The sequence below is a fragment of the Anomaloglossus baeobatrachus genome, chromosome 1 (genome assembly GCF_048569485.1).
Source record: "Anomaloglossus baeobatrachus isolate aAnoBae1 chromosome 1, aAnoBae1.hap1, whole genome shotgun sequence".
NCBI classification, from domain to species: Eukaryota; Metazoa; Chordata; class Amphibia; order Anura; family Aromobatidae; genus Anomaloglossus; species Anomaloglossus baeobatrachus.
This window is the reverse complement of record NC_134353.1, coordinates 379,051,270-379,064,243: the sequence shown is the minus strand read 5'-3', so window position 1 is coordinate 379,064,243 and position 12,974 is coordinate 379,051,270. Positions and strand designations below refer to the sequence as shown.

General features: G+C 39.7%; 1 protein-coding gene across 2 annotated transcripts in view; it reads right to left on the bottom strand.

Annotated features, from left to right (window-relative positions):
- The window catches only part of SEMA6B (semaphorin 6B), a 323,709-nt gene that overhangs the window by 43,273 nt on the left and 267,462 nt on the right, over positions 1-12,974 (bottom strand). For both annotated transcript variants that reach the window (XM_075352511.1, XM_075352510.1), the window contains exons 13-15: positions 6,600-6,788; positions 4,712-4,849; positions 1,588-1,668 (exon numbers count right to left, since the gene is read on the bottom strand). In XM_075352511.1, coding sequence (XP_075208626.1) covers positions 1,588-1,668; positions 4,712-4,849; positions 6,600-6,788 — 408 coding nt within the window. The remainder of the gene's footprint in view (positions 1-1,587; positions 1,669-4,711; positions 4,850-6,599; positions 6,789-12,974) is intronic.

Genomic DNA, 12,974 nt, shown 5'->3' with positions numbered 1-12,974 from the left:
ACATCTGGGACCTTCACTGCTGCTCCTGTCTGAGCTTCACTTTCCTGCTCCTCACTCCTCCACACTCTGCTGCAGACTCTCGACTGTTTACTCCTCCTTCTCTTTTCCCTTTTTGTGCCTGCCTACGCCACCTAGCAACCAGACTCTCTTACCACACCCCTTGAGAGGAGATGGAGGCTTTTGGCCCCCTCCACTATTCCAGTGAAGGTGAAGGCTTTTCCCCCTCCTGGGATCCCCAGGGGTCCTCTCATGGGTACATGTGTGAGACCTGATCACTATGCGCCTGTGTTCCACACCCCGGTCAGCCTTCTGGATTACCTGTATTGTACTGTCCCCAGCATGGGTGCAGTACTCAGTGGTGCCTGACCAGGTCAGGGGCGCCACACATGCATACAATGAGCACATACATACAGACACATATAAAGCTACAAGGAGCCCATCATTTCTGATGTTCTCACTAATATGTACCCACAAGGAGCCCATAAATTCTCATATACTCACTAATATATGTCAATCAGCAGCCCATACATTCTGCTGTCTTCACTAATATATGCCCACCAGGAGCCCATACATTCTGATGTCCTCACTAATATATACCCACCAGGAGCCCATACATTCTGATGTCCTCACTAATATATACCCACCAGGAGCCCATACATTCTGATGTCCTCACTAATATATACCCACCAGGAGCCCATACATTCTGATGTCCTCACTAATATATACCCACCAGGATCCCATACATTCTGATGTCCTCACTAATATATACCCACCAGGAGCCCATAAATTATGATGTCCTCGGTAAAATATACCCACCAGGAGCCCATACATTCAGATGTCCTCACTAATATATACCCACCAGGAGCCCATAAATTATGATGTCCTCAGTAAAATATACCCACCAGGAGCCCATACATTCAGATGTCCTCACTAATATATACCCACCAGGAGCCCAAACATTCTGATGTCCTCAGTAATATATACCCACCAGGAAAGCCATACATTCTGATGTCCTCACTAGTTAATACCCACCAGGAGCCCATACATTCCGATATCCTTGCTAATGTATACCCACCAGAAGACCATACTTTCTGATGTCCACACTGATACATATCCTTACCTTCAAAGATCACACACACACACGTGCATGATGACTTACCATCAGACCATTACCTCTTCAGCTCTTCTGACTCCCGCAGTTTCCAGGACCTGTGGTGAGATCATGGTTGCATGATCATAATGTCACCAAAGGGCCTGAAGTCCCACAGAGTACCAGACCTGTGGTAACATCACGGTCAAATAACTAGTCATATGATCTTCATGTCACCAAAGGTCCTAAAATAGTCTCCACATCGGATGCTACACTGAATGCTTATCAGTGTAGCTCTGGCTGTAGATTTTGAGGGCCCCAAGGATGTTTCCAACTTTCCAACTTTCCACTGCCCTATCACCAGCCTTGACTGTGAGTAAATGATCAGTCATGAAAAAGAAAAAAGAAGCTAATTTCCCTGCTAATGTATATTATAACATTTTTTTTTTTCATATTTATGTATTAATGGACATCCAAATATCTTATTACATCATTACCTGGATCTAAGATGAATAAATACACAGAGGCTGTTCTCTGAATCCCATGCACAATATGGGTCGCGTGTTTCCAGGCAACTTCTGTAACAAAAAAATAGTCCATGCAAATGTAATTAATTTGGGTATAGAAAATAACATGTATCTTGGATTATGCATAGATCAAATGCTTATAATTAACCTGAAGTTTATGAAGGATTTTGGCCAAGAGCTATCTAATGTATATGGCCAACTTAAAAGGAATCTGGTACCAAGTTTTTGCCTCTCAACCTGACAGCAGTATAATGTAGAGACAGAGACCCTGATTCCAGCAATGTGTCACTTACTGGGCTGCTTAGCATAGTTTTTATAAAACCATTGTTTTATTAGCAGGAAATTACCACTACAGGACTAATCAAATCAGTTTGCTCTGCGTAAAAATAAAGCACAGTGGGCATGAGATATCTATGCATCCCACTCACTTTGCTGGAACTTTAAGGTGCTGCGTTTTGGCTCAGTATAAATTTGAAATTAAATTCATTGTAGGAATTTAACCCAAGACACTATGAAGAAATTCATAAGATGGGTTAGCATTTATAGATGTGGTTATGGATGAGTGGACCCGTGGATGTTCAGGTTCACTGGGTTTCGCAGAACTTTAGTTAAAAGTTCGGTTTGGTACCCAGACTTGACCCGAACTTGACCCCTGACCCCAAACCGTATATAAAAGTCAATGGGGACCTGAACTTTGGTGCTGTAAAATGGTCATGGTAAGGGCTAGGAGCTGAAAAAGAGGTAAAATGGGAGAAAGGGCAGAACAATTATCCTGCAAACAATGTGGATAGGGAATTGAAAAAAAATGATGACATGGGGTCCCTCCTATTATTATTATTTTTATTTTTTTTTTATAACCAGTCAAGGTAAAGCAGGCAGCTGGAGGCTAGTATTATCAGGCTGGGAAGGCCCATGGTTATTTGGCACTTCCCAGCCTAAAAATATCAGCTGCCTCTGAAGTGGCGCATCCATTAGAAGCACCAATTCCGATGCATTACCTGATTTTTTTCCTGATTGCCCTGATTTTTGAGGTTGATAATGGAGTGGCATCTAGCATATTATTGATACTCGAAGTTCCAACATAATCCAATAGTATAATATTTCATGATGTCCATCGAACCATATGGAGCCTCATGCTCAGAATGAGGCAACATAGGTAACTTGCGGTCAGCGGCAGGCATGGAAATTCTCACACTCGTGAGAAATTCCGTGCCTGCCGCTGATTGTGAATAACCTATGGAGCCCTGTTTTGAAAATGAGGCTCCATATAATTTGATGGACATTGTGGGACATTACATCACTGAATTACATTGGAACTTCAAGTATTTTAATAAATTAAATAATTGGTGAATGAAGGAGTGTGGGGGAGTCTGTATTCAAATAACATATTTTTTCCTGGGTGGGTGTTTTTTTTACTTTACATTTACCGGGTTAGTAATGGCGCATCTGATAGACGCCTCTCCATTACTAACCCCTGGGCTTGATGTCAGCTGTCAATTTACAACTGATATCAACCCCAAAAATATTACACTGATTGCCACCACATTAGAGCAATCAGGAAGAGCCGGGCAAAGCAACAGACTTGGCACTGCTATGTTTAGGATGAGAAGGGCCAAATAACTATGGGCCTTCCTATTCTGATATTACCAGCCCTCAATTGTCTACTTTATCTTGACCGGTTATCAAAAATAGGAGAGACCCCATGCCTTTTTTTTATATATATATATTATGTATCCGTGTCATTTTGTAAATACAGTATGTAGTTAATTTGTTCCCAGCAGCGTCCAAGCGTCTTCTCCATGCTGAAATGCTTGTTGATTAGTTGGGCTGCAGCCTAACAACAAGCTTTGTTCTTTATCTTAACAGCATCCAAACTCGGAAACGGACTGTCATGAGAAGTCCGTGTTCGGATTAAAGTACAGGACACTAGGTGTTTGGTATGAACCCCGAGCTATACAGTGTGGTTTCGCTGATCCCTAGATGTGATGAGTTGTGCAGGATGATGTAAGAATTCTTTGAAATTGTCTATATGAAATACTGCATGAAATTACCTTCCAGGTAATTTCTCGGTTTCATTACTGAGCATGCTCTCCGAGAGCCTCACCAGTTCTACTCTCTGGTTCTGCAGTTCTGCTCTTGGCTCGTGTTTGTGCCTGTGTTCTGATCTAAGTTCCTTGACCCCAGACCATTGTTTGACTCCTCTCTGCCTGCTCCCTGTTCTTTGTCTTTACCTCCTGGCTTCTGACCTCAGATCGTTACCTGACCATGTCTGTCTGTTCCCTGAATCTAATACGCACTCTCCTGGAATTCTGACCCTCGGCCTGTGACTTGACTATGTTTCTGCTTACTCCCTGTGTCCTGTCATGTCCTCCTGTTTCTTGACCCCGGCTTGTCTGACTACCCATCCGTCTATACTATTCGTAAGTAGTAACTAGCATCACAAAACCTTTACACACAATTTGTATATCTGAAAATCTACTATTACCTATGTCCTAAATACATCTAATAGAATTTTATTTTATATTTTAACCCCTTAGTGACAGAACCAATTTTGACCTTCAAGACCAAGCCCTATTTTTCAAATATGTCATTGTCCCTTTGTGGTAACTCTGGTTTGCTCCTTTATATCCCTGTGATTCTGCTATAGTATTTTCATTGTTTTTTACACTATATTTGTTCATCTATTACCCTGTAATAGTTCATTAGAGCTGTCAGTGTTGCACTGGCACTTTGCCTGTTAGACTTAGTAGCTATCAACCATTGACACCTTACAATCATGATGTAGGTGTGTTGATGGGGTGAGACAGGGAGACCCTACACTCTGTTAACCATCTAGATGTCGCTGTTGACAGCAGTATCTTATGGGGTTAACGAGCCATGATCGGTACTGGAATGATAGAGCTGTAACAGCAAGGTGTCAGCTGTAGAATACTCATTGTAGGGCCCTATACCCTTTTTCTCAGCTAAATGAAAGGTGGCCCAAGAAATAAAGATCCTTAATGGCCACCATAAAAAGGCATATTGGTGATCATTAATAGATTGAGTGTGAAAAATGCAAAATAATGTGCTTTTTTATTCTTTTAGAAACTCTTACTTTATGCATCCATTGTATCTATCACAACGTGCAAGAGGCACTTTCACCATACATCTGGAGTACACCACTAAGAGAGATCCCGACTCCTTGTCAACTTCCAGACCGACGATTCTTTGTTCTTCTTCCTTTTCACCACATCTATAAACAGGTAGAAAAAAATTGAAACATTTTGCAGTAACATAGAGATCACAAAAAATTAAAGGAAATCTGTCACCAGGTTTTTGCTACTCCATCTGAGAGCAGCATAATGTAGAGACAGTGACCCTGATTCTAGTGATGTGTCACTTACTGAGCTGTTTGCTGTCATTTTGATAAATTCACTGTTTTCTTTGCTGCAGATACAGAACCCATGAATATGCTGGACTACCTGGCAGCATGCCAAGTAGTCCTCTAATGATAATCTACTGCTGATTAACCCGAGGTTTTATCAAAACTACACTAAGCAACCCAATAAGTGACACATCGCTGGAATCAGGATCTCTGCCTCTACATTATGCTGCTCTCAGATTAGGAGGCAAAAACCTGGTGATAGATTCCTTTTAATAGGGGTTATCACACAAATTGAATAAATAATGTAAAACTCTAAGGCTATGTTCACACACTGCGTTTTTCACCTGCGTTTTTGGTCCGTTTTTGGTCCGTTTTTGCTGCAGAAATTTCTTGAGAAATTCTTGTAACCTTTCTGCAGACATTCCCCAGCAAAACCTATGGCAAAAAAAATTAGCTGTGCGCACACTGCGTTTTTTTCTTAAGAAAATTCTTTCAGTAGATTTTCTTAAGAAAAAGAATGAGCATGTCACTTCTTTTCTGCAGCTAACTGCGTTTTTTGCCATAGATATTTGGCACAATAACGCAGGGAGCAACCAGCGGTAAAAACGCACCGAAAACGCACCAAAAACGCACCAAAAACGCACCGAAAACGCGGCAAAAACGCAGGTGCGTTTTTGGTGCGTTTTTTAACACAGGTGCACTCTTAAGAAATTTCTTAAGAAATTTTCTTAAGAAAAATCATTTTTCTAGTGTGAACATAGCCTAATAATGTACACCATTATTTTAGCCATATCAGAGCGAAAGACATCACTCTCCAGTGTAACATCTATCATTCTATTATCTGCCTCATATACCCACAGAATAGCTATGGTATGCATCTGCTATCTGTATCTATTGTATCTCTCAATTCTATCTAATAATCTAATCTAAGTATTTATTTTTTCCCCAAACTTCTCATAGCTCCAATCCTCCATTACCACAATGTCAAAGTGTGATGGCTTTAGTACCCCATGTTATTTATATGTACTATTACTTATTTTTTACAGCTGGGTATGTGCTCGTTTTGTTTCTATCTTGGGTTTTGTCTGTTAGTTGGCCACACAGTCGTAAGATAGTGAAGAAGGCACTTCAGCTGAAACGCTTTATTGCTATAGGACTGCACTAGACGTATTGCCAGTTTAATATACAAATTTTTAATCTAATTGGAATAAAAGCTATTTTTTATTATACTCCCATGTGTGGATTGTTTATTGGAACAACTTTTCTTCTTCTATGTGTCTTAGGTTTTGTCTGTTGTTGGCTATACAGTCATAAGATCGTGAAGAAGGTGCTTCCGTCAAAACGTGTTATTGCAATAGGACTGTACTAGACGTATTGCCAGTTTAATATATGAATTTTTAATCTAATTAGAATAAAAGCTATTTTTTATATACTCCCGTATGTGGATTCTTTGCTCGAACAACTGTTCTTTTTCTATTTATCTTAGGTTTTGTCTGTTAGTTGGCCACAGTGTGAACGTTCCTCAATTGCAATGTGCATATATGAACTCGGAAATCATGAAATACACTTTTTTGCATTAAAACCTCTTTAATTTGAATTCAGAAACCTAGTTACATACCTGTCTGCAGGGTATGTGTGGATCTCTTCAAGCAGGATGCTGTTCTTGAAGATATTGCTCTCAAATACACCCAGTTTCAGAGTGAGAAGATACTTTAGGACAATTCCAGAGTTGGAACCAAGAAAAATAACGGTTTCATTCCCAAAAAGACCACAAGATGCATCCACAGCAATGTGCGTTAGCTGGTCCCTGAAAAGTTACACAATGGAAATTTACTTTTAATGAATTTCTCAACTAGCATTTCTCGCTAATCACCATGCTGAATTCTGCCATATGTCACTTAAAGCTCAGAACTAGACAACACGATTTATTGTCATTATGTAAATTCCAACTGTTAATTCACAAAGTACTACTATTAATAATAATTATTATTATTATTATTAATAAACTATTCTCAGATTACAGTTTTAAAGCTATTGTGTGTATTTTGATGTATTCAAGTACGTTTAAAAAAAATCAGTGTTACACGCATTTTGATGCTGTGTATGTTCGCTGCATCCAAAATGCTACATCTTACAGTACAAAGTGGATGGGATTTATAAAAAATCTGCTTATTTTTTACGCTGCATAAACTCACATACGGTGTGTTTTTCTGAGCCACAGTATGACAATTTGTCTTGTAGGAACACTCAGTTTTCTGGTTACAATATTTTTATTATTACATATTAGAACATTTATATATTACATTAGTTTAGTGGAACAAAGTAGAAACATTAGACAATTTCTTTGTATACAGTTCAAACATTTGCGTTTTTTGTTTGAAGGGGAGGTAAACCGGGGAAGGAAGGCGGAAGGAGAGATCTTTATTGGGGAAACCGGGAAAAGAAAGGTGAAATGGGATTAGGAAAATGGTTAGGAGAACTACCATGCATAATAATCATTTGCAAAGACTTCTGTGCAACATATATATAGCTTAGTTTAGTTATATCTTCTTTGCAAATATTGAGAATCATTTCTTTTAAGAAATATGTACAAGAAAGAAATAAGAAAATTGATTGGGGTATTTGTCAGAGGACTATTTGTGTTTTTATCTTCAAAATTTCTACTATAGAAGCTTATGGTTTGAATTGCTCAATGTAGGATAGCCAGGTACCCCATCTCTTTTGATAGGGTTGGAACAGGTTATTGTATATCGTGTGTTTATTTTCAAATTCGTGGTGCATGGATAACATCTTGATTACTTCAGAAATATTTGGAACAGTATCACTTTTCCATTTGGCCAATAAAAGTTGTTTTGTGCTCAAAAAAATGTGAATCACAATCGGGATCAGCATTTGGTCTAGTGTTTCCAAAACCATAGAAAGAAGCGCCATTTGGGGCGATAATTTGATGTTGGAATTTGTAACTCGATTAATTAGATTTGACACTTCCCTCCAGAGATGTCTTATCTTTGGGCAATTCCATAAGATGTGGACCAACGTTCCTTTTTCATTACAATTTATCCAACAAAGTGGAGTATTTTTGGGGTGTATGTTATGTAGCTTAGAGGGAGTGAAATACCAATTTGTTATGACCTTATAGAAGGACTCGTGTAGTATAGCCGAAATATTAGAGGAAAAAGTCGCTTTTAGGCTAAATTACTCATGTCCTACAAAATGATGATCTTACCCAAGATTCTTTACTACTTTAGGGCTATTCCACTCACCATTCCAATAAAATTCATTGGTAAACTTCAATCAATTCTAAATGGGTTTATTTGGAATCATAAAAAAACCAAGACTTTCTAAGTCCACTGTAATGAAACGTAAAATCAGAGGCGGATATGGTTTGCCAAACCTTGAAAGCTATTATAAAACTAATATAATAAAACAAAGTATTTGTTGGCTAAAAAGTAATTTTTCTCCGACATGGTTGGACCTTGAGTCTGCTTTAAACAACTATTCTTCTCTCCGTTTTCTTCTTTTAACCCATATACCTAATCCCAAACTTTCCCTGCCTTACCACCCTACTCTTGCATCTACTATTCTTGCTTGGCGGAGTTTATGTAAGATTAAAAACAAGATGTCGAAATATGATCAAATTAAAAACTTCTCTCTAAATATTTTAACAATCCTAACTGATTTGCAGGTACCTTCTTCATGGCAAAATCTTACCCTAAAAACAATTAGTAACATACATGATGGAAAAGATTTTATTTCCTTTTTAGATCTAAAAATAAAATATAAGATCACAGACTTGGACTTCAAAACATTGATTTCTCTAAGGGAATCCCTTAATAAATTATTGGTTGGTAAACATCCCCTTCCAAAGATTATAAACCACCTCATTTGTAATACGGAAAAGAAAACCATCTGGAATACCAAATATATCTTTGACCTTGTAAATAATGACACTAACCCTATTCTTTTAAACTACATGGCTAAATGGGGGAAAACTTTAAACAAGGATTTTACAGAACACTCAGTTTTCTGGGCAGATTTTCACCATAGACTTGCACTAGATGTTGCAGTTAGCGGAGATGGTGCAGAAATTCTGCAGCATCAAAAACGCAACTGATCTGTGCAAACGTACCCTTACTACAAACAGTGACTTTCTGGGTGACCCAGTCCATGCAAATATAAGTCATAAATCATGTGTATATATAAGGGTGAATTCATACATTTCAAACATTAAGCTCTAGCAACAACATCTAAGTGTGTGAATCCAACCTAATGCCTTTCCTGAAATATGCAACTGTTATTCACTTCCATAAAAAACAAATATGCAGCGGGTGAAATAAGTATTGATCGCGTCACCAATTTTCTAAGTAAATATATTTCTAAAAGTCTAAGAGCTCATGCACATGTTGCGTTTTTTTTGCATTTCCACAGCGGTTTAAGCTGCAGCGTCACATTGTCAAAATGCACGCGTTCTGCTTCCCCAGCAAAGTCTATGAGAATTATGCAAAATCCGTGCGCACAATGCTTTTTGGAACGCAGCATTTTAAAAGTAAAAAATGTTACAATATTTCTGCGTTTAAAAATGCAGCATGTCACTTCTTTTGAGCGTTTTGGCAGTGTTCTGCACCCATTGAAATCAATGAGTTGTTGAAAAACGCTACCAAAATGCTAAGCAGTGCGTTTGCACTGCATTTTTGTTGCGATCTGCAGGTTTATTTGACATAACAAACGCAGGTCTTTTGGTATCTCTCTCTGTCGATGTCGGTCTCTCCCTCCAACCCCCTCTCTCATACTCACCGATCCACGATCACGGGCGCGGCGCTGCATGGCTGTCACACTGTGGTGGCTTCTCCTCCTTTGAAAATGCCAGCCGCTCATTATTCCGTCTCATATTCCCTGCTTCCCTTGCCCACCGGCGCCTATGATTGGTTGCAGTCAGACACGCCCCCACGCTGAGTAACAGTTGTTTCACTGCAACCAATCACAGCCAGCGGTGGGCATGTCTATATCGTGCAGTAAAATAAATACATAATTTAAGAAACAATGTGCGGTCCCCACGCAAATGATACTCAGCCAAGATAAAGCCACACAGCTGTGGGCTGGTATTCTCAGGATTGGGAGCACCACATTATGGGGAGCTCCCCATCCTGAAAATATCAGCGAACAGCTGCCCGGAATAGCCGCATCCATTAGATGCGACAGTTCCGGGACTCTACCCGGCTCTTTCTGTTGCCCTGATGCGGTGGCAATATGGGTAATAAGGAGTTAATGGCAGCCCATAGCTACCACTAAGTCCTAGCTTAGTGATGGCAGGCGTAGCTGGGACACCCCCCATCACTAAACTGTAGAGAAAGTAAATAAACACAAATACTGAAAAAGCCTTTATTTGAAATAAAATACAAAAAAACACCTTCTCTTACCACTTTATTAACCCCTCAAAATCACCTCCAGGTCCAACTTAATCCACACAAGGTCCCACGATGCTTTCAGCTCTGCTACATCGGAAGCTGACAGCAAGCGGCCATAGAGAAGGACCGCTAGCTGTGAGCTCCATGCAGCAATTGAAGTGAGTCCCGCGATCAGCTGTGCTGTCACTGAGGTGACCCGCGGCCACCGCTCTCAAGTGGAAAACTGCAGCTGTGGCCGCAAGTAACCTGAGTGACTGCACCGCTGATCGCGCGGCTCACTTCAGTCACTCAGGGGATTTGCGTTCACAGGTGAGTACTTCACATGTGACCGAAAATCAGGCTGTGTGAGAGAGAGAGAGAGATGCGCGATGTCAGTGAACTCGGGTGAAGCTCTGACATCACTGCTGCGGACTCCTGTGTCCTGGCACTGACCTCGGAGGTTCATCTGAGTTCATGACAGCACACAGACAGAGCCACAGGATGACAATGAAGTTGGATGAAGTTCATCCGAGTTCATTCTCATCGCCCGGCTCTGTCTGTGTCTGCTGTCAGCGGGCATGTAGCAGAGCTGAATTGACAGAGGACCGCACTGACAAAAATGCATCCAAAACGCATGGAAAATGCATGCAAAATGCATCCAAAATACATCTGTTTTGGATGCATTCTTTTTGTCAAAACACAGTGTCAAGTCTGCCAGAGGGTGCGCTTTTTTCTGCACTGGTCAGCCCTAAAGGTGCTATTGACATGAATTTCTCACATGAGTAACAACTCCTCCCATCCACACAGGCAAACAAATCAAACCATAGATGACACAGGGAATGACACAGGGAAAAAGTATTGAATACAGTTACTGAAATGTATGGCATAACTTTGTACAAAAGCCTTTATTGGTGAAGACCACTTCAAGACACCTCCTGTATACAGAAACTAGTTGCATCCATTGCCCAGATGGGATTTTGGCCTTCTCTTCCACACAAACACTGAAATCTCAGCTCTCTGAGATCTCAATCTGTGAGTTCGCTGCATCCGCAGCCATTATCCTGAAGCATCCACTGACCTGAGATTAATGGAGCCTGTATCATGCGGCCACTACACACTCTTCTCATAGCATCGGGCCCGCAGCATGTCTGTTGCCGACTTCTTTCATCTGCAATCTCGCTCCACCAGGACCCCCAGTAAGCTATACCAAGATTATAATTATAAGACAGACTCTGATTTTAAGACGGACCCCCTTTTTTAGTATTACAAATTATTTTTTCTTCCTCTAAATTTGGGGTACATCTTACAATCCGGTGCATTTTAGAACCCGCTAAATACGGTACTTTCAATTCCAAATTAAGGTAGGCAGAATAAACAAAAAACAGCAATTCAGGAATTCTTTTTTATTTGCTGTTCACAGAATGGTAAGAGTGATGATTGCTTTATTCTTCGGACGAGTATAATTACAATGATACCACATTTACATTTATGTAGGTTTTGATGCTTTTACACAATAACAATTTTTGATTTTTAAAAGAAAAAAAACTATGGCTTTCTTATTTTTCCATTAATGGCCCTGAATGAGGTTTGTTTTTTGTTGGACAAGATGACATTTTCAGGAATACCCTTCCTATTCACGACCAACTTTTTGATTGTGTTTTACTTTACTTTTTAGTCTGGGTTATTATGCATAAATATAGTTTTTGCACATGTTTTTTTATTATTTTTTTATGGTGTTGACTGTAGGGGTTAAATAGTGTGAAATTTTTCTAGATTAGGTAGTTACGGATACTGCAAAACCATATATATATGTGTATTTTATGTGTATTTATTTATTTTGTTTCTTTTTACATGAATATGTATAGTTATTGGTGTAGTATTTTTTTGTTCTATATTTTGGAGGAGTTTGGATGTTAATTTTTGCTATTTATAACTTTTTTCACTTTTTTGTCTGATTTATAATGAAATTTATAACAAAGGGGAGTGTTGCATATCAAATAACCCTTTAAAAATCAATTTTATTAATTTAAGCTTAAAATTATCCAATACACCATGTGCAAATACTACAAAAGAAGAAAAAAGGGAGGAGGGTAAAGTTCTCACCCTAAAAGATGCACCTCCCTCCTATCCACTACCTTGCCGCGGAGGTTGGCACCCTAATGATGACGAAAATGGCGCCCCCACTCATCGACGGCTGTCCCTAAAAAATCCCCATTTCACCCTAAGGCTAGGTTCACACACTGCGTTTTTTTGACGCTGCGTTTTTGTGTGTTTTTTGCGGCAAAAACCGCACAAAAACGCACCCGCGTCAAAAAACCGCGGCAAAAAACGCACGCATTTTGCCGCGATTTGGTGCGTTTTTTTGCTGCGTTTTGCTGCGTTTTTGCTCACTGCGTCTTTATGCGTTTTTTATCAGTGAACAAAAAAAAAAGGTCTGATGTCATTTCCTTCTTCAATGTGTTCTTCATTCTCCACTAGTGTATGCAGAAGAGCAGACAGCTGCAGAACTACAAGGCTCAGCATACTCCATCCAATAGTGTATGCAGGAGAGCATACAGCAGCTGCAGAACTACAAGGCTCAGCATGCTCCATCCAGGACTGTATGCTTG